At 41.5% G+C, this 22555-nt stretch overlaps 1 protein-coding gene across 1 annotated transcript in view; it reads left to right on the plus strand.

Annotated features, from left to right (window-relative positions):
• The window catches only part of ARHGAP10 (Rho GTPase activating protein 10), a 483946-nt gene that overhangs the window by 451359 nt on the left and 10032 nt on the right, over window positions 1-22555 (plus strand). The window contains exons 25-26 of the mRNA XM_007953807.1: window positions 17471-17623; window positions 18763-18854. Coding sequence (XP_007951998.1) covers window positions 17471-17623; window positions 18763-18854 — 245 coding nt within the window. The remainder of the gene's footprint in view (window positions 1-17470; window positions 17624-18762; window positions 18855-22555) is intronic.

Raw genomic sequence — 22555 nt, forward strand, 5'->3', positions numbered from 1 at the left:
ACTCTCTCCCATATTTGTGAGTGGCAAAGTCACCAGGTGAAGTCAGAAAGATGACTGAGGGCTAAGATAGCTCAAGTTCAAGGAAGAACAGGGGCCAGATGAGTAGGAGGAGCTTGGCACCTTGCTGTAAGCTCAGCTTTTTTACTTCTGCTCAGAGGTTAGCTCCTTTCTGGACTATTGGGAGACCAAGGATAAGGGGTAAAACCTTTTGCATTGGGAGGAGCTGGTAGGTTGAGGGTGTAGAGAAGATTTGATCAGATGAATGCTCTGTTCATGGAGGATTAATTATCAGGGACTACCAGGTATTATTTTACTTACTTTATAAATGATGTTTCATCTTTATTTTTACATCAACCGAGCTTGGGTGATATAGCTTTATTTTTTTTTGAGATAGGAAAGTGGGGGCACAAACTGAATAAGAAAGTGCCCCAACTGATGTGACTAGCAAGGGGCAGGGACAGAGCTTGATCCCTGATCTGTGTGCCCCAGAGACCTACGGTTTCCTTAGATTGTTTTAATATAGAGACTGAAATCGTCTAGTTGCATCTGAGATAGTTCGAAATGCAGGTTTCCCTCTAGTTCTGAGACCCAGTGGAATAAGTGCAGCTGTCGGCTGGCTGGTCATTGCCCTTGTTTTGAAGGGAAAGCACTGACGGCACATTAAGTCATGTAGCTGTGGTTTATATTGTCTGGGTGGAATAAACACTTGAATCTAGTTACTGCACACTCATCATCTAATACCTTTGACTGAGATTTGGGGAGGAGGGCATCCTCCCCTGCAACAGAGCTGAGAGACATGGAAATCTGATATCTTTTTATGAGTAACATAATATTTGGTAGTCTCCCTTTAGCTTCAATAAAACTTTTGAAGCCAATCACAGGGCCTACATACTTGGCTATCAATTATAAATGTCTGTTTACATCTGGGTTTTTTTTTTTTTTAATACGTTTGTCCTGGATAGTCCTTGAATTACGCTCTCCAGCTTTGGATAGATATGGTGCCACACTGGCTGCCCGGAATCAGAACATCCTCACTCATGCATCTCTGTGGCTTGCTAGGGTATTTTTGTTATTTCTTTTGAGTAATTGCCATTGACATGCAGCTTAATTCATATCATCCATTGCTGTGCTGTAACTACAGCTTCTGAACTTTGGGAGTTTTAGTTTTAAGCCAGAATGTTGATTGTCCATATACCTTTAAAGCCCTATAATGAAAATTTGACTTTCCAAAATAAAGACATGTCTGAATTTTGTAGTAGCTTTTCTACTGCCTAAGTGTTGTGGTTACCAAGTGCTGCTCTGACAAGAGTATACCACAAATGGGATGGCCTTAAAAAACAGGAGTTTATTCTCTTACAGGTTGGAGGCTTTAAGTCCAAGTTCAAAGTGCCAGCCTCTAGGGGATGGTGAAAGCCCCTCAACCTTGGGGTCCAGTTCTGCCTCATTCTCCTGGCCCACTGGAGCTAGAGGCATTTGTTCACTCAGACAGCTGTTGGCTGCTGAGGCTGAGAAGCCCCAAGGTTGACAAGTAAAAAGGACAGTCCCGATGTTACCAAACCACACAGCAGGCCATTAACTTAAGTCCATTGTAAGTCCCAAGGTTGGCAAAGCATAACAGGCTGCTGAGCAACGACATGGCTACATGCAGGGTCCAAGCATGCCATAGGCTAGAGACCATTCCCAAGGCTTGTCCTTATATACAGGAAGCAGACCACATCCCAAAGGCAGCTATTCAGCTGCTTGTGGTAGATCCCACCATGGAGTTGATTGCCAGTCTCATCATGGGGAATAACTACCACCAGCTGCCCAACCATTCAACCAGGCCTAACCAAGTTGACACACAAACATAACTACCACACTGTTGTTGTTGTTATGTGCCCTCAAGTTGGACCCGACTCATAGCGACCCCTCCTTGGGTTTCCGAGGTGGTATCACTACGGAAGTAGATTGCCCAACCTTCCTTCTAAAGGTGGAGTGGCTGGAGGGTTTGAACCTCCAGCCTTCTGGTTAGCAGTCAAGTGCCTTAGCCACTATATTTGGTATAGTGACTGTGTATTCTGTCCATCTTCTTTTGACATTTCCTGCATCATTCAATATTTTCCCTATAGAATCTTTCAATATTTTCCCTATAGAATCTTTCAATATTGCAACTTGAATTGCAGTATTCAATATTGCAGGATTGATTTTTTTTTCTTAATTTCTTTCAGCTTGAGAAATGCTGAGTGTGTTTTTCCCGTTTGGTTTTCTAACTCCAGGTCTTTGCACGTTTCATTTTAATAATTGACTTTGTCTTCTCAAGCTGCTGTTTGAAATCTTCTCTTCTGCTCTTTCATCTTGTCATTTCTTCCATTTGCTTTAGCTACTCTGCATTCAAGGGGAAGTTTCAGAGTCTCTTCTGACATCCATTTTAATCGTTTCATACTTTCCTATCTTTTTAATGACCTTTTGCTTTCTTCATGGATGATGTTCTTGATGTCATCCCACAATTCCTCTAGTTTTGGGTCATTGGTGGTCAGTGCATCAAGTCTATTCTTTAGATGGTGTCTAAGTTCAGGAGGGAGATAATCATAATCAAAGTCACATTTTGGCTCTTGTGGACTTGTTCTAATTGTCGTCAGCTTCAACTTGAACTTGTATATGAGCAGTTGATGGTCTGTTCCACAGTGAGACTCTGGCCTTGTTTTGGCTGAAGATATTGAACTTCTCTATTGCCTCTGACCACAGAGGTAGTCGATCTGATTCCTGTGTATTCCATCTGGCAAAGTCCATGTGTATAGCTGCCATTTATATTGTTGAAAAAAGGTATTTGCAATGAATAAGTCATTGGTCTTGCAAAATTCTATCATGAGATCTCCAGCATCATTTCTATCACCAAGGCCATATTTTCCAACTACCGGTGATTTTTCTTTGTTTCAAACTTTTGCATTCTAATCAGTAGTGATAATTAACACATCTTGATTGCATGTTTGGTCAATTTCAGACTACAGAATTTGTAGAAATTTTTGATTTCCTCATCTTTGGCTTTGGTAGTTGGTGCATAAATTTGAACAATAATCGTATTAATTGGTCTTCCTTGTAGACGTATGGATATTATCCTATCACTGACAACATTGCACTGTAGTATAGATCTTGAAACATTCTTTGTGATAATGAATGCCATGCCATTGTCTTTAATTTGTCATTCCTGGAGTAGTAGATCATGTGGTTGTCTGATTCAAAATGGCAAAACCTGTCCATTTAAACTCACTAATGCTCAGGATAGGAGCTCTGGTAGCATAGTGGCTAAGGCATTCGACTGCTAACCAGAAGGCTGGAAGTTCAAACCCACCAGCCACTCCTCGGAAGGAAGATGAGACAATCTACTTCTGTAGCGATACTGCCTCGGAAACCCAAGGAGGGGTCACTATGAGTCGGGACCGACTCAACGGCACATAACAACAACAACAATAATGCTCAGGATATTGATCTTTATGTGTTTCATTTCATTTCTGACAACTTCCGATTTTCCTAAGTTCATACTTCATACATTCCATGTTCTGATTATTAATCGATGTTTGCAACTATTTATTCTCATTTTGAGTCATGCTGCATTAGCAAATAGAGGTCCCAAAAGCTTTACTCCATCCACATCATTAAGGTCAACTCTACTCTGAGGAGGCAGCTATTCCCCAGTAGTATTTTGAGTGCCTTCTGATCTGAGGGGCTTATCTTCATCACTATTTCGGACTGTGTTTCAGGGCTATTCATAAAGTTTTCCAGTAATATATCAGACAGTGTTCCACTGCTGTTCATGAGGATTTCACTGGCCAGTTCTTTGAAAAGTAGCTGGCCCCTTCCTTCTTCTGAATCTGTCATAGTCAGGAAGCTCCACTGAAACCTGTCCACCATCAGTGACCCTGCTGGAATTTGAAATACCAGTGGCATAGCTTCCAGTCTCACAGCAACACGCAAGCCACCACAGTACAACAGACTGACAGACAGGTGGTGGGATCATTAGCCATTAAAGAGATGTGAGTCAAACAACAATGAAATATCATGTCTCTACAGCAATAATAGCAAAGTTCAACAAGACAGAAAACAATTGCTGGCAAGGGGTTGGAGAGATTGGAACTAGCATACACTTCTGGTGGAACTGTAAAATGGTACAACCACTGTGAAAAACAGCATGGTGCTTCCTTAAAAAGTTGGAAATAGAAATACCATTTGATCTAGCAATCCTCCTATTCAGTATGTATATTAAGAGTAGTATATAAAAAATGAGCTCAAGATGGATCAAAGACCTAAATGTAAAACCCAGAACCATAAAGTACATCAAGGATAAAATAGGGGCAAACCTAGGCGCCCGAATTTATGGCATAAATTGACTGTCAACCAGAACCCAAAATACACAAGCAGCAGAAGGGAAACTAGATGACTGGGACCTTTAAAAATTAAATTCTTATGTGCGTAAAAAGACTTCTCCAAAAGAGTGTAAAGAGATCCTACAGTTTTGGAAAAAATACTTGACTACAACATGCATGTCCAACAAGGGACTTATCTCTAAAATTTATAGAAAATGTCAACACCTCAACATCAAAAGACAAAACAGTCCAATTCAAAAATGGGCAAAGAACTTGAACAGATACTTCACTAAAGAAGATATGTAGGCAGCCAACAAACACATGAGGAAATGCTTGTGATCATTAGCTATTTGAGAGATGGAAATAAAAACAGCAATGAGATACCATTTCACTCCAGCAATAATAGCAGAGTTCAACAAGGCAGAAAATAACAAATGCTGGCAAAGGTATAGAGAGATTGGAGCTCTCATACACTGCTGGTGGGACTGCAAAATGGTACAGCCGCTGTGGAAAATGGCATGACATTTCCTTAAAAAGTTGGAAATATCATTTGATTCAGCAATTCCACTATTAAGAATATATCTTAAAGAGGTAAGATTCAGGGCACAGATAGACATATGCATACCCATGTTCACTGCAGCACTATTCATTATAACAAAGAAATAGAAATAACCTAAATGCTCATCACCAGATTAATGGATAACTTAACTATGGTACATATACACGATCAAATACTAAGCAACATTAAAAAATAATGAAGAATACACAGATCACCTCATAATGTGGATGAGCATGGAGGAAATTATGCTGAGGGAAATAAGTCAATAAGTCAGTGACAGAAGGACAAATATTATATGAGTCCATTATTATAAAAAGCCAAGAATAAGTTTACACAGGGAAGGAATTTTACTTTGTTGGTTACCAATGATGAGACGGAAAGGGAGCAAAAATTTCTGACTAGTTCAGAGTCATGTGTTGATTTGGGTGAAGGGAAAGGCAGTTTAACAAAAGCATTATGTGACCAGCACAATAACAATAGGGAAAAGGAGGACAAAAAGAAGTACACAGAAAGTGTAGTTAACAGAGGCAAATACTATTACATACACAATACTGCATCATCAGTAATAAACAGTAGTCTGTGGGTGGATACATAAACAGGTGAGATGATCAGGTATAGGTAGGTAAATGGGAATATACCCATTACTATAGATAGATTTGGCTGATGATATTCCTAAATATGTATTTGTGCTACAAAAATATCCATATCCATATTTGTAGAATTAACAGGATACAAAGTGGGAGTAGCATCTTAGTGACAACCAAGCACCTTGAGGGAGTGAGTCACTGGGCCTACGGGCCCAAGGTCTTGGGGGACATCAAGCTCAACTGGGACAGCATAGTACATAAAAATACTGTTCTACATCCTACTTTGATGAGTAGCAACTGGGGTTTTAAAAATTTTCAAGCTGCCATCTAAGATGCAACTAGTGGTCTATCCTCATGTGGAACAAGGAAGGGTAAAGAAAATTAAAGTCTTACGGCAACAGTTAGTCTAAGGAACTACTGGACCATGAGAACCTCAGCCTTCATGACCCTGAGACCAGAAGAACTAGATGGTGCCCGGCTACCAGTGCCAGCCACTTGGAAAGGGATAAAAATTGAAGACCTTGGATGGAGTGGGATGAAAAATGTGGAACAAAATTCAAAAACACAAAAATGACCAGAATTACTGGTCAGATGAGACTGGTGAAAGCCCCAGGACTATGGTCCTGGGTTATCCTTCAGACCTGGAATTGGACTTACTTCCATGGATTACCTCAGCCAAACATAGAAAGGCCTATGAGCAGAACACCTACCCCAGGGAGATGCATGCTTTAGAACAATCAACCATGAGAAATAAGAAGGGCACAGGGAAGGGGTAGTCACAGGGAGAAGATGGGGAAAGAGCTGTCTATTGTTGGGGTTATAGTCGGTGCTGTGGAACAAACTGTGTATGAACTGCTGAGGCTAAAATGAATCTGCTTTGTAAATTTCCACCCGAATCACAATAAAGAATTAAAAAATAAAAAAGGAAAGAAAAAGTTTACACATGGAAGAAAACTTTCTTTGTTGGTTACCAGGGATGGGAGGGAGAAGAGGGATGCTGGCTTTGCATCCTGATTCTGCTTCAGAAAAGCTTGGAGTGAAAGCAAACACCAATATATGGGTGGATAGATGAGTGGACAGGCTGAACATTAGGTATATCTGTGCAGCAGGGAGTGTACCCAAGACCATGAATAGGGTTGGCAGACAATGGTTCTACAAGTGTATTTGTGTGTTCTGTAAGAATTCCCAGGGGTATAGTAGATCTGACAAGGGACAAGGTTGTAGTCACTTCTTGGCCATAGCCAGCTACCCAGAGGGAGTAGTTGAACCTGTGGGCTCAGGACCATAGTTGTAGGGGACATCAAGGTCAATTGGCATAACATACTACACAAAACATTGTTCCACCTCCTGCTTTGGTGAGTAGTGACTGGGATCTTAAAAGCTTGCAAGCAGCCATCTAGATGCAACAATGGGTCTCTCCTCGTCCAGAGCAAAGAAGAATGAAGAAAACCAAAGATTCATGGAAACAATTAGTCCAAGTGACTGGTACACCATGCGATCCTCAGCCTATACGACTACGAGACCAGAAGAACTAGATGGTGCCCAGCTACCACTGTCAACCACTCGCAGGGGGATCTGTCTGTGTAGGAGATCCTGTATAGAGAGGGAGAACAATGTGGAACAAAACTCAAAATCATTTGGGAAAATAAAAAAAAGGGGGACCAGGTTTGCTGGTCTGATAAAGTTTGGTGGAATCACTGAGACTATGGTCCCTAGCTCCCCTTCAGGTCTGGAATTGAAATCACACCTGTGGCTTCCAGCCAAACAAAAGATAGGCATATGAGTTGAACATGTACCTGAGGTAGATATGCTCCTTGGAGAGAACAATCATGGGAGAAAGAAGGGCTGTTTATGCTCAGCGGGCAGGAGTGCATGGAGGGAGGGACATGGGGAAGAGGTAACTATCAGGAGGAAGTAGGAGGGGAGCCGTTGCATTGGGGTAAATTGTAGTCAATGTCATGAGACAACATGTGTGTGAACTGCTGTATGGACAGTGAATTTGCTCTGTAAACTTTCACCTCAATCACAATTAAAAAAAAAAAAAAGCTTGGAGACCTTATAATAAGTTACTTAGTAAGCAAACCAAGGCTTAACATAATTTTCTGTTAAAAGGGAGTAATAACATCTGCCTCTCTGGATTGTTGTGAGGTTTCAAGATACCACCTTTAATAAAACCCAATCATTGCTTCCCTGAGATCTTTAGGCAGCCACCTGCCTTGGAGTTTCCATTTTCCTGAGAACCTAATATGATGCTCTGAGCTTGACTTAAATGTGACTTCCTGGTTCAACAGTTACATAATCTCACTACATAGCTGAGAGATATAACCTTTGCACTCTTGGAGAAGCCCTACATGCTGACCTGAAGATGTATTGTTTCTGGTAGTTGTAGTTATTCTGACAGGACTTGGCTTGGGAGTGATCTCCTGGCCACTCTGTTTGGGAATCTCTTTTGTAGGAGCTTTGAGAATAGGGACTTGGAATATCACCTGATCAAGGCACAAGGTGTTCACTGAGAACCAGCCAAATCTGTAAATTATTCTGAGCAGTTGAGTAACTCACTTATCATAGCAGGTAATGATAAACCAGCTTGGCAAGAAACTTGAGGATTTTTCTTAGCAAAGTAATTTTGCTACTTCTTCTGAGCTATGTTTGGCAGCCCACTATATATGTTCAGCCCTCATGTTGAATGGCAACTATTTTCCACACAATATTTGAGCTGATAAAACATTCCTGTCAGTGACCTGTAGGACTACAACCCCCAGACCTCCAAAGGCCCGTCATTTTCTAAAATGAAGCTCCAGTCTCTTTTCTGCTCAGCTAGCAAGCTAAAGTTCAGCCCTCTTACCCGATTCCACAGTGATTATCTAGAAGGAAGAAAAATGAAATTCAAAGAACACTCTCTGAGTGAAAGATTGGTCATAGATGTAGTTCTAATACGGTTCTTTTTATAGCAAAACCCAAGAAAATTATCACCCTGGGAGGGAACATTGGAAGATGTAAGATGATTATGGTGGTATCCTTTCTAGTGAAAGGAGGAAAGCCACCTAGGAACCTGCTCATTTTATAGGTTGAGGACTGAGTCTTTCAACATGACTGTGCTCTTCTTCAAAGGCATCACCTGATCTGTGCACCAGTTATTTCCTTCTGTGCCTCTCCTCCTCTTCCTCCTCATACCCCTCCTTTCTGTTCTCTCTCTCTCTCTCTCTCATAGGTGAACAAGTTACTGCTTTTACGTGTGACTTGATGTATTGGCTGTCTCCCTCTTGGGCAGTGGTGATTATGAACTGAAGAGATCTCTGTCATACTAAAGCAAGTGAAGGGGATTTATAGGTTAACTACACAGGCACAGCAGGGACTTCCTGTGCACAGAACCAGAAAAGACCAAGGAGGTGGAGCAGGACTTCACCAGCTCAGTGGAGTACACCATCATCCTTGTCTTCATGTCTTCCCAGTCACTATCAAATGGATTTACCCATCTAGCCCAGGGGTTGGCAAACCAGAGCTCACTACTATCCGATTGCTATTTTTGTAACAACTTTTATTAAAGCACAACCACATCTATTTGTTTACATTTTGTCTATGGCTGCTTTTGCACAACAATAGCAGAGTTGTTGTTGTTGTTATGTGCCATCGAGTCAAACCGACCCCTCCTTGGGTTTCCAAGGTGTATTTCACTACAGAAATAGACTGACCAACCTTCCCTCCAAGGAGTGGCCAATGGGTTTGAACCACCAGCCTTCTGGTTAGCAGTGAGTGCCTTAGGCACTATGCTACCAGAGCGCCTCTGTAAAGATTACAGCCTTGGAAATCCTAGGGGGCAGTCCTATTCTGTTGTACAGGGTTTCTATGCATCAAAATCGACTCGATGGCAACAGGTTTGCTTTGGTTGGTACTATGCTTCAGTCACTGTTAAGTAGTTTATATCTATTACCTCATTTAAATCTTATAGTGATCTAGCCTATTCAGGATTATCATCTCTATTTTCACTAAGGATGCTGAGACCTGGATGCTTAAATTCCTTCAACATTTCAGTTGTGGATGACTAAAGGCAACACCAAGAGTACTGGCTGCACCAGACTTAGAGACACTCTTAAACCATCTCTTATTCCTCATCACAAGCCTCTAGCTAAGGAGTAGTAGTTGTTGTTGGGTTCCATCAAGTTGATTCAGACTCATAGTGACCCCACGTGACAGGGAGAACTGCCCATAGGGTCTAGGCTTTGTGCTCTTTGTGGAAACAGATCGCTGGGTCTTTCTCCTGTGGAGCCACTGGGTGGGTTTGAACCAGCAAACTTTTGGTTAGCAGCCAAGCATTTAACTATTGCAGATAGTCACCTTTCTTTTATTTCCAAAGAAAGAACAAGTGTAGGAAGGTTAAGAAGGCTGCAGATGGGCATGCATTCAGCAAATAGCAGAACCAGATCTGAAACCCAGGTTTCTCTGAAGAGCAGTGGAGTTTCATATACAGGGAAGGATCAGATCCAAAACTGGCGTTGTAATTCACATGGTTGAAGTAGTCCCTTGTTGCCTTCAGCAGGTGGCCCTGTCTCCTGAAGATCTGTACTCTCCTCTCTCTCCATCCTTCTCCTCGTAGTCTCTTCTGGCCACTCAAAAGGACTTGAGCTTTATAAATTCATATCAAAATGGAGTTTGGAGTTTACTACCAACATGACCTTGACCAAGTCAATTTCATCATTCTGAGCCTTGATTTTCTCATCTGTAATGTGGGATGATAGTGTTTTTTAGGAATACAGGAATTGAGGTATGCAAGTTGTATCTCACATGGGGCTAGGCTGAGCAGTTATACCTAACAGGATCCTGGGTATAGGGAGGTCCTGATGATGTTGATGATAGCAGCATCAGCTTGACACAGGCACTGCCTCCTCCAAAAGCCTTTCTGGCTGCCCTTGTGATACTTCGGTGCTCTCTGCTTTGCATTCCCCTCAGGGACCCTGGACAAACCCTGACAGAGCACTTGGCACTTGACATATTGCCGTATGTTATTTGCATGTCATTTCTACTCGCTTGACTGGGTACTCCTGGAGAACAGGTGTTATCATGTTCCTGTAGGTGTCCCCGGTGACCTGCACAGGCCCTGGCCATAAATGATGAGGAATGAATCACATCTGCTATGGATAAATTGTGTCCCCCAGAAAGATAAGCTAAAGTCCTTGATTCCTGAACCTGAGAATGTGACCCTGTTTCGAAATAGGGTTTTGAAGATGTTATCAGTTTGGTTAACATGAGGTCATACTGGAGTAGAGTGTGTCCTAATCCTATATGACTAGTTATTATAAAAGAGGAGAAGATACGCAAAGAGAGAGACAGAGGAAGGATGGACATGTACTAATGGAGGCAGATGTAAGCCAAGGAACGCAAAGGATTGCCACAAGCCACTAGGAGAGATCTGGTGGCGTAGTGCCTAAGGCATTTGACTGCTAACCAGAAGGCTGGAGGTTCAAACTGACCAGCCACTCCTAGGAAGAAGGGCTGGGCAATCTACTTCCGTAGTGATACTGCCTCGGAAACCCAAGGAGGGGTCGCTATGAGTCAGATCTGCCTTGATGGCAGTGAGGTTTTTTTTTTTTTTTGGTTTACTAGAAGCTAAGAGAGAGGAAAGGAGCTGTTTCTCTCTCAGAACCCTTAGAAGGAATTGACAGTCTGTAGTCTGATTTGGAATTTTAGATTCCAGAACTGAGACAATTCCTATTCTTTAAAGCGACCTACTTTATGGAATTTTTATGGCAGCCCTAGGAAACTAAGACAGGATCCTTTGCGAACGTTTCTTTAAAAAATAAAAAACCACTGCCATCGAGTTGATTCTGACTCATAGAGACCCCCATTGGGTTTCTGAGGCAGTAAATCTTTACAGAAGTAGATTGCCCAGTCTCCCTTCTGTGGAGTGGCTGGTGGTTCAAACCCGCCACTTCTGGTTAGCAGTCAAGTGCCTTAGGCACTTCACCACCAGTGCTCCTGCAATAATTCTAGCAGGCAGCAAAGGCCTCACCTGATCCTGTGGCTTATGGCGACTCCTTCGGCAGTGCCGTGTGGTTTTACTCCCTGCCATTCCCCCTCAGTGTGCTGTTTGTAATCAGACAGTAAGCTCACTGTGGAATTCTCTCTCTCTGGCAGTTAGGGAATAACTGTCCCATAATATACACATCTACAATATTGCCTTCTGTCTTTATTAACATTTCCAAACACTTTTGCCCAGGACAGCTGTTCTAGACTTATGCTGTACATTTTCCAGATTGGCATGAAAGATCATTTCACTAATGTGTTAGCTTCTGCTTGGAGACCTTGCAAAGGAGGTTTTAAAATCTTCATTCCACCGCAGACTTCTGATTTGATCCCGATATCAGATAACCACAATCAAATATCTTGGTTCTTGGAGGATTTAGTCACTTCAAATAAGTACTCATTTCTGTTCTTGATAAGTATTCTCCCTGCTTGACCCCCTTTCAATTTGAAATCACACTCGCTCCAAGAGCCTGGAATCAGGCATTTGTATACCCAGCTCTGCTGAGAGCCTGACCCATCTCAGCGATGCACGAAATATTTGTTAGCTGCACAGGTTCTCTGGTGACCGGTGCAGCTGTTGCAGAATTTTAACAGTTAAGGCCCTAACTCCCCACCCCCCATTTCTGAAATGTTTGTGCATTTCTGCTGCCAGAAAGTTTTTAATATGCATGGAGCGTAGAGTCTGGTACTCGAGAAGATTGGATCACAGTTTGAATCAGAAGCAGTATATACTGCCGATTTGTTCCATTTTTTAAAAAAATAAACACTATCAAGTGTACGGATACATAGCCACTGTCATAATTTCTGTTTCTTTCTTTCTTTCTTTCCTGTGCACAGTGAAGTCTATAAGGTTTTTCCTGAAATACAGAAGCATTTTCCCAAAGTGAAAATGTTGATTCCATTTATAAAAGGGAATTCTCTCCTTAGTCTCAGTTGCATATTCCACCCCCTGCTAATCCATCTTCCCCAACATTTCGACTTATGCCACTCCACCACAACATAAGAAACTTCTCTGTTACCTTAGAAATAGCCTGGAAGACTTTCAACAGAAGGATTGTCAAGAGCATGTTTCTGAGTTAACAATATGAAATCTTCAATGTCTTTTTTTTTTTTCCTCTTTCAAATTTTTACTGAAACACTCTTACTTTCCCCCATCCCCTCTTTTTTTTTTTTTTTTCCCCTGAGAAGGAAACATTTATCCTCGAAGGAAGGTAATAATACAGGTTTCTTTGCACTGAAAATGGAGAAGACTCCTACCTCCAGAAGATCCTTCAGTTTATTGTGTTAAATTGAAAAGATATGAAATGAATAGATATTAGTAGTTCTCTTTAATTTACTTCTGTTTTGGTTAGTGTGGTTTCTGAGCTTTTCAGGAAGCATTGACTTCTTTCTCTGTTTTTGCAAACCACAAGTTGGCTTTCAAGAAACATGTGGCACTTAGGTACTTTTGTAACTGGTCAGCAGCTCATCATTAAATCAAATTGGTGGTTTGTGCTCTTGCCAGTCTTACTAATCAAAAATACTTAGTCAAAGGGACAGCAGGGAGAAGGAAATAGATTTTTCATTTAAAAAAAAAACCTTCTAATTTGGGAAGTGGTAAGAGAGGACACCCAAAATATTTTATTATGTTTTAACAGAAAAATAAGCTTTTCGGTCTTATATCATAGATCATTTTTTATTTTTAACCCAAGGATTTTTCTCAGCTGAGGTCTTCTTCCAAACCACAGAACGCAAAAAAAGATCTGACCATTTTTTCAATTCACCCAACAATGATGGTATCAAAGACTGTAAAGGGTCTGAAAGTTTACCCTGCTTGCAGGGTACCAAGTTAGTCTGCCATGGTTTCATGGATGCTGGCAGAAGATACAGGATGCCTGGGTCAGGGCCAATTGATTCTATTAATCACAGCAATAGCAGCAGTCAGAGTATCAACTCTGACTTTGCCAAGTCCGTGAGGCCAAGTTCCCACAGGGTGATGCAAAGCGGGCCTGGTAGCACCTGCATGGAGAGCATTACAGGAAAGGAACCCCAAGTTTAGGCAATCTGAATCTTTTATGATGGGCAGTAAAGCCTGCTCTTTTCTCCAGAGGGAGACACATCTCTGTCTTCCAAAGCTGTTTGCTCTGCAGACATCCTTAAAAAGATGGTCTAGCACAAAGGTGGTCTGTGCCTCTGCTCCTTAGATGTGCAGAAACTTGAGTGATCCATGGGTGGAGAATTATCTCCCAATAGGTAGTAGTAGTAGGACTGTCCTAGATGTGTGGGAGAGGTGCTAGTGGGTTGTGTACATGAATGCCATAGAGCTTAATTCTCTCCGAGGACCTGCATTGAGAAAAATGGCTTGACTTTTGCTATGGACTGCCATTTCCAAAATGTCTGGTGTTCCTCCAATATTGTAATTAAAAGAAAGAGACCATCAGAACCTCTCCTTTTAACAGTGCTATCTTCCTCTACTGGTTTTTGAGAAAATATACGTATTATATTTTTTAATAATTAAATATTTTTGAAATATTTTGATCCTTATAACGACACCAAAAATGTTATCCAGGTTCTGGAAAGTAGGAGAACGTTTTATATATTGAAGATCATATTTACAATTTCTTGCCTTCCAAAAAGTATGGACTCTTGGCTTTTGAGACATACCTATGAAATACCATTGTCTGACCTCCACTGGGCGAGATGGGAACTCATTTTATGATCCGAATATATTATTTTAATGACTTCATGCCTTATCCCTACTCCTACCCAGCAGACAATCCTGTGGAAAATCTTTTTTATCTAAGTAGTTGCTGTTTCCAAATCTTTGTTTTGCCTCGTGGATCTTTCCTTTCTTAGGGCTTCCAGTTCAAAATGTGACTTACTGTGTCTCATTTCCACAGAGACTGTACCCAGCCTTGAATTTTGCTAACTCTTACAAACATTCTAGTTTGCAAAGTCTGTGCCCATGTGGGATTCTAAAATCCAAAGAAATACTGAGGCTTCTGAGATACTGTAGGGGAAAACTCAAACAAAGGAACACAGATATAGAAGGTCAAGTCCAAATGGGAAGGCACAAGGGTATGTTAGTGAACAGGTTAGTGCTGGATTAAATAGCACATATATATGCTGAATAACAACAAATGACCACAGAAAACAAAGAAACAAAAATGTCTGATGTCAGAACCTGAGCCTGAATAAGGAGTGTTAATTGTGAGTTTCTGTTTTGGGAAAGAATGGAGAAAGCTAGCTAAGAGACAGACCCTTACTTTCTGCATCTGCTATTTTAGGAATTCTTTCATTGAAATTTTTTTGTTTTTAAAAGAAAGACGTATGGATTAAATAGATGGCTATAATAATATAGCTATTATATTATAATGGCTATAAAATTTCTGATCTTCGTTTTTAAAGAGGATTATAAGTATAGAGTCACATTGTTACTTTATCTTCATCCTGTAGCTGTCCTCCCTCTGGGCAGATAGATAGCCAGTATTTCATTGCTTGACTGTTTATGACTAGGAAGAGTTGATAGGGGGTGTGGTAAAACATCTCATCTTCTACCACCACCACCGCCAAGCACCTTGAATAATTACTGGGAGATAAAATGGCAATTGTTTGACTAACTCTGTGGCCTTAAATTCTCCATCAGCTCTTCACTCATCCCTTCCTCTCCTTTCCCTACCTGATTAGTAAGACAGCATTAAAGGTTCACTTTCTGTTCAAGAAATCACTTTAATATTTATAGGTTTCTTGGCTTGAGATGAAATAGGTGTTATGAATCCTGAATAAATGGCTGGAGAGGAAAATTATAAATAAGTTATTCAAGGAATGATGTTTTCTGAATAGCGCCTCCTGTCCCCCTCTTCCCCCTTTTTTTCCCCGGCCAAAAGATAGGGAACCTTCTGTACATTAAGTATGAAGTCAATAATGCATCTGATTTATAAAATCTGATCTTAGTTTGAGGAGTCCCTGGGTCCTGCAAATGACTAACTCTGGACTGCTAACCAAAAGGTTGACAGTTTGAACCCACCCAACAACCAGAGGCATCTCAGAAGTAGGCCTGATGATCTACTTCCACAAGGTCACAGCCTTGAAAACCTGTGGAGCACTTTTTCTTTTCTCACGTGAATTTTGCCACGAGTTGGAGTCAACTCTATGGCAACTAACAAGAACAAATCTGAGTTTTATAACTTTTCAATTGTTTGCCCAGATGTTGGTTGAAGGTTTCACATGTCTAGCACTGTGCCTGGCTTAAGGAGGTCCAGAGAATATACAAGCCCTGGTCTTACCCCCAGAAGCTTATGTGCAAGGCAAGAGAAACATCTGAAAGCATCAGAGAATAGCTAATGCCAATCTACCATTAGGATTATTGGTGTGATGAGTGTTCTGAGGTCTAAGAGTTAGAAGGGCCAAAATGGGTGCTAGGGAGGAAGGACTGGAGCTGAGCAGAGGAAGAGAAATATTAGAGTAGCTAGAGGAGGTGGGAGAGCCTAAGAGATGAAGCGAATCATGAGGCAGGGCATGGGCACACCAAGGGAAACAGAGCCTCCAGCTGACTGGTTCGCTCCTGGACAGAAGATACAACTGGAAGGAATAAGTGTGCTCATTGTTGGGGAGGGAGATTAGGTGAACCAGGTCTTGGTGGCTGAGTCTGGCTGGCAGAGGTGAGCTGGACATGTTGGAGGAGTGGGGCTGGGGGTTTGCCAAGAGATCGATCTTACATGCTGGTAATGAAGCTATGAGAATGGATCATTCTCCTGCTTATGATGAGATAATTCTCCTGCTTATGATGAGAAGGTAGAGAAAGGAGCAGTCTGGGAGTTGTTTGGAAAGAGATGTGGACAGAACGTGATATTAGTTCTACTGTAGTGAAAAGAAGAAAGAATCATGGATAATGCTCAGCAGTGCTCACAGACAAAGAAGCTGCTCGTGGAAACTGGTTTTCAGGGAAAGAAGGTGAATTTGAGGTAAAGAGGGTCTGGGTGTAGTCAACAGTCAATACATGTATGTTGAAAATATAATAGATTAAAATGAAAAGCTTTCTACGTTGTGCTTTTAAACTAAGTTTCATCTACATAGTTGTAAACCTCTGATTTTGAGAGGATCTGAGAGTAATTTAGTTCTGATCAACACATATTGATTGAATCCATGTTTAGAGGCCCTTCCAGGACTTTGTTCACTGACTACCTTATGTTAGCTTTTTTTTTTTTTTATGAATAGTAGGGAATGCTCAGGTCACCCAAAGATTTTTATTGTTCAGATTTTCTAGTTTGGCCCTTAGTAGATAAGTCCAGGTTTCCAGTGACATTTTTTTTTTTTTTTTTTTTTCTGGATTGTCACATGTATATTATCAGATGTAAGAGCTTTCAATATTAAAAGACCACATGTTGATCTTTTGGAAGCCATGGGTCATGGGCTTGACTCTAGATCCTTTTGACTTTCCTTTATAAGCAGGAAAAATGAACACTCTAACAGTCCAGTTAACTATTTTGAACAATTGGATTCTATTTGCCTAATTAGTGAACTGAGCTGGTGCTGGGTTGAATGGAGTAGGTCTTCTCCATGAACTTGAAGGGGATAGTAAGATGTCTCTAGTTTGGGTGTATGGTTATTAAGCCTACATCCATGGGTAGATGTGTCTCGGAGGATGAGGAGAGGCCTCTGTCCCTACTACTCACCTGGAAAGATAAGTGAGGTATCATCTTGGCCATCTACAATAGAGATTCATTCTGGGGTCTTCATAGGTGCTCTGGTGGCGTAGTGCCTAAGCCATTTGACTTCTAACCAGAAGGCTGGTGGTTCAAACCCACCAGCCACTCCTTGGAAGGAAGATTGAGCAATCTACTCTCATAGTAATACTACCTTGGAAACCCAAGGAGAGGTCACTCAACAGGTCAGATCCAACTCAACAGCAGTGAGTTTGTTTCTTTGTTTTTTCTGGGGGGTCTTCATACTGTTAACACTTTCCTTTAAACTTTTACCCTTAGCCCAAGTCAGACCCGACCATCTATGGTCCAGTGGCTTAACTTGCAGTCTCCAACCACACCAAGCTCGAACCCAGCTGCTACACCTCCTTCGCCAAAGTTATCACCTTCCCCCTTCTCTCTTCCAGCCACCATGGTGGACAAGCCACCTGAAAGGTATGTGGTTTGGAGTATGATATAGAACATGGTGCCAGATCACAGAAGGATCTCAGTAAACTTGAGTAGATATTTTTATTCTCTGCTAGAAAACACTTACATTCTTCCCAGCTTCCTAAATTTTCTGGACCACAGTTACAACCTTTTATCAGGACTGCACCTTAGTTCAGTGGCACAGTGGGAAATTTGCGTTACATAAGAATTGCTTGAACCTACTCTGTCTTTTTGATGCTGGTTGTGTATTTATGAAGCTACTCATTTCTGAAGAACTCCTTCTATATGACTGCAAAGCACATACTTTGTTTCACAGAGAAGGAAGCTGGCACTAGAAGCATTATGGAACGTGGCCAGTTAATGGGCCAATTCTGTAGCAGACAGAGGTGCTGGTCTTTTAGCAAACCCTTCCACCTGGGTAGCAAGCTGGGTTCTTACCATCAGTGTCTTCTCCTACTCCAGTGAGGTAGACATTTCCTTGTGCATAGGGTTGGATCTGGCTAAAAGCATGCAAGAGTTCCACCCTTCCCCATTATACCCTTTCCCCCCCCCAGGATGAGATATTTTGAAGAGTGGCAAAAAGCAGAACCTGGTGTCCCTCTGTGGGATGGGGGTAAGGGAACTGACATAAGAAAATCGAAATAAGAACAATGAGGCCCTTCCACTGTGGTGTGGGAAGCAGATTGCCTTCCCAGATGGATTTGTGTCAGTGGTTCATTGCTCTGTGTGTGTGTGTGTGTGTGTGCCTTTGCCTTTCATTGGTTCCTTTTGTCTCAGGATACCAGTGCTTTTCCTAATAGACAAACCAAAGTGCTTAGGAAGTCAACATGCCCTGGTTCTGATAATGCTGAATGATAGGAAGGGGCATCCCACCGGGCAGAGTGGAAAATTAGGTGAAGTTGTTCAGTGAAAGCTGCTCAGAGAGGCTCCCTAAAGAAAGGTTTGGATTTGAAACCCATCATTTACTTGAAAATCAAGTGCTGAAGCTTTGCCTGATGTTCATTTGCCTGCTAATTTCTTTTCTGGAAGGAGTTGCACCACTGGTGATATAGAAATGAGATTTGGGAATGGGGAGGTGGGGAACGGTGAGGTTTCTCTCTCTTTTTTTCACATTTTAATTGGTGTATTTCATACTTCCTTTTCAGCATCACCAATCGGAAGGCTCGAGCAGTGTATCCATGTGAAGCAGAACACAGCTCAGAGTTGTCTTTTGAAATAGGAGCAATTTTTGAGGATGGTAAGTGGTGGTGTGAGATTTGTGTTAGGATATATTCTGTCACCCAAACATCTCCAACATGGAGTAAACAGTCTGGTCATCGTGTTGTCAGGGGACATGTCCCTCCAACCCTTGGACACATAGATAGGAGAGAGCTGACCCATTTCGCTCCTAGGCGCTGAACGCTAGGGGGCTACATCTTGATGGCTAAAATACTACGCCTGCTTTCATCTTTGTTATTCTCCAACCCCTTTTTAGTGTTGTAGATCTTCATTTAAGACATCTTTCTCCCACATGTAAAGAAGCTTTGTGCCACTTGGAGTTAAGAAATACTTGATTTCCTTTCTTTGTTTTCTGTCCTAGAATTCCCAACCCAGCCTCCTAAATGCTTCATGTTTGCCAAATTCAAGTTACCAGAAAAGAGTACTATGCTCAGAAATTTTTGACTTATAATTCCTTTACCATTTTTTGTGCCTTCCATGATTTTTGCAGAATTGAGCAATGTGTGAATCCCCAGATATGAGTATTGACTTTGCATAGGAACACAGGGGTGCAGATTTTCATTTGAGTGTTGAATTTTCACATACAAGCGTTTAGGAGAAATGGCTGGCTTAATAGTTCACAAATTTCTTCTATGGTTCAGAGTATGTCTTTTTCTTTCCCTCTTGATTTCTTCCCTCCCCAGTCTTGCTCATTATAAAATTCATTGGTTGCTGTGGAAACAGTGATGTTGTATGTGGGTGGAGCTCCTCAAAAAAGTTCTGAGGAAGCAGTGAGAACTTCAGATGCTTGAAATGGAAGGCTTGATTAGCCAGCATGTTGGGAGTATGTGGATGGAATATAGCAACACAATGTATAACATCATGTATTGTCTGATGATGGATTTTTAGAAAGCAAGCTGCCCCACTTTGAATAGACATTTATGTACTGGTAGTATGTGTCAGAAAACAACACCACCAAAAACCCACATACAACAGAAGTATACTTGGTGGAGTAATTTTGTTCTTGGAGTGGACGCAAGATCATTCCTCTACCACCTCAATATATAGTTTTGCCAGGAGAGTGTGGTAAAATATCTTCCCCACTCCAGGCCTGTTACATTTTGGCACACCATATGGCAGGAGGGGAAAGCTGAGATGTTAGCATCGACAATCACCCATTTGAAAAATGATGATGAATTTTCACCATCTATGTGAGACTTTGTGTGATTGTATTTGTTTCGGATCCTCTGAAATCCCTTACACAGTATTGTTTTTAAGGTGTTTATTTTGGTAGAAGGTGTATCTATTAGGGTGTCTTTGGGTGCAACAAAAACTCTGAGACAAGTGGCTCAATCAAGCATGTAAATGGATTATCTCATAAAATAATAAGTATAGAGCTAGGGAACCCTGGTGGCACAGTGATTAAGCGGTTGGCTACTAACCAAGAGGTTCAAACCCACTCAGCAGCCCTGTGGACAAAAGACCTGGCAATCTTGTTTCCATAAAGATTACAGCCAAGAAAATCCTATGAAGCAGTTCTACTCTGTCACATGGAGCCACTGTGAGTAGAAATCAACTGATGGCATCCATCACCAATAAAACAGAAGTTTGAAGCTCCAGGATTGATTAATTCAGCTTCTCAAGGATTTCTTCAAGGACCAAAGTGTTTCTCTCTCCTGGACTGTGATCAGCTTGTGGATAGACCTCCAGCTGCTTTCTCTGGTGAGGACGAGATGGCTACCATAGTTCTGGGCATCATGCCACACTGAGCTACAGCTTGAGCTGGAATATATGAATAAGGAGGTGCCTTATTCCTATATTCCTTTTTCAAAAGAATACGAAAACTGTTACAGAAACTTTCCAGTTTACCTCCCTTTATATATCAATAGGCAGGATTGTTCTATATATTCACCCTAAACCCGTTATGAGCAAAGATTTAGACCAATCAGGACCACACTGGGCATGGGAACACCCCTCTGGGCTGACAGCCATATGAATGAGGGTTAGCATGTAAACCACATTTGGCTGTGCTGTCATGGATATAAAAGAGAAATGGAGATTAAATGCCTGACACAGAAGACCTAAATTCTCAAACTCATAAGGCCCTAAATGATTTGTACTAGTTCCCATCAAGTAGATTCTGACTCATGGCCATGTAGAACTTCTCCATAGAGTTTTCATGGCTGTAGCCTTTCAGAAGCATGTTGTCAGGGTTTTCTTCTGAGGTGCCGCTACGTAGGTTCAAATTACCAACCTTTCAGTTAGTTGCTGAGCGCTCAACTGTCTGTGCCACTCAGGGACTATTAGAATGACTTGTAGAAATCAAAGTAATAGATACACATGAAGGGGCCTTACATATTTCATACAAACACATGAATATATATATATGTGTACATATATGTATGTGTGTGTATACATATATACATATACATATATATATATATATATATGTATATGTATATATATGTGCGTTACATATTCCTGCAAGTCATTTCTTCATACACTACACACCAATATCTCAGTGTTTTTCGAAGAAGAGAGTGATTTATAGCATGGCAGCTGTTGATTATAAACTCTGCACTTATTTTCTGAGTTCAGATGTTGGCTTTTCCACTTCCTGTGTGACCCTGGGCAAGTTCTTTAAGTACTCTATGTATCATTGTCTTCATCTGAATCTTCAGAGATGTCTACAAGATTGATGTGTCAGGAAAGTATTTGGGCTACTAGAAGCTTGGCATTAGTGCTGTAGACCTTAGTGGAGGATGTTACTGACAGTGAGGCCACACTTGGCGCATCATGGCATGCCATAGCTGTGGCTATGTTTTGAGCCAAGTCATGTCTCCGTGATTTGGTGCCTTGTAATGCTGGTTTGCAGCTCTGTCTGGGCTGTTGGTAACTAGGACACAGTGTGTCTTGGTGGTTCCTCAGTCCTTCCTACAATGCCAGCTGCTGCACAAATGCCATGCAGATGTGCTGATTCCATCTCCCTGCACAGGTCTGTGAGCATCTCATTTCCTGTGAGCTACTTGCACTGCAGGTGCCTTCCCTCAGGTTCTTTTGTAGTGGTGCAGATAAGTGGAGTAAGATAATGCTTTCCTACACCAATAGCCTGGCTGCTTCTTAGGGACAGTTCTTAACTAACACAGTAATTTGAAGGCCATTAAACCACAGCCAGTTGCCATCAAGTCATCTTCATCTCATGGTAACACCATGTGTGTCACTGTAGAACTGTGCTCCATTGGGTTTTCAATGCCTGATTTTTCAGAAGTCAATCACCAGTACTTTCTCTTGAGGCACCTCTGGATAGACTTGAACTTCTGACCTTTCTGTTGGCAGCTGAGCACATTAACCATTGGTGCCATCTTGAAGGCCTTAAATCAAAACCAAACTCACTGCCATCAAGTTGATTCTGACTCACAGTGACCCCATAGGGTTTCCAAAGCTATAAATCTTTATGGAAGCAGATTGCCTCATCTTTCTCCTGCAGAGCAGCTGGTAGGTTTGAACTACTTGCCTTTAGGTTATCAGGTAAATGCTTTAACTACTATACCACCAGAGCTCTTTCTTGAAGGCCATAAGCAGGCTTTCTTCTTTTCTCTGTGTATTTGCATCTTGATCATCTGTGGATGATTGATATCTTAGCAGATAATTTATAAAAAGTTAGAAGCATGTGCTTACTCACAACACATCAATTAAAGCCCTGCCTCAGTTGACTGTAGGGTCTCCCCTTCTGATGACTTA

The sequence above is a fragment of the Orycteropus afer genome, unplaced genomic scaffold, assembly GCF_000298275.1.
Source record: "Orycteropus afer afer isolate SDZICR_OR568_19922 unplaced genomic scaffold, OryAfe1.0 scaffold00415, whole genome shotgun sequence".
Classification (NCBI taxonomy): Eukaryota; Metazoa; Chordata; class Mammalia; order Tubulidentata; family Orycteropodidae; genus Orycteropus; species Orycteropus afer.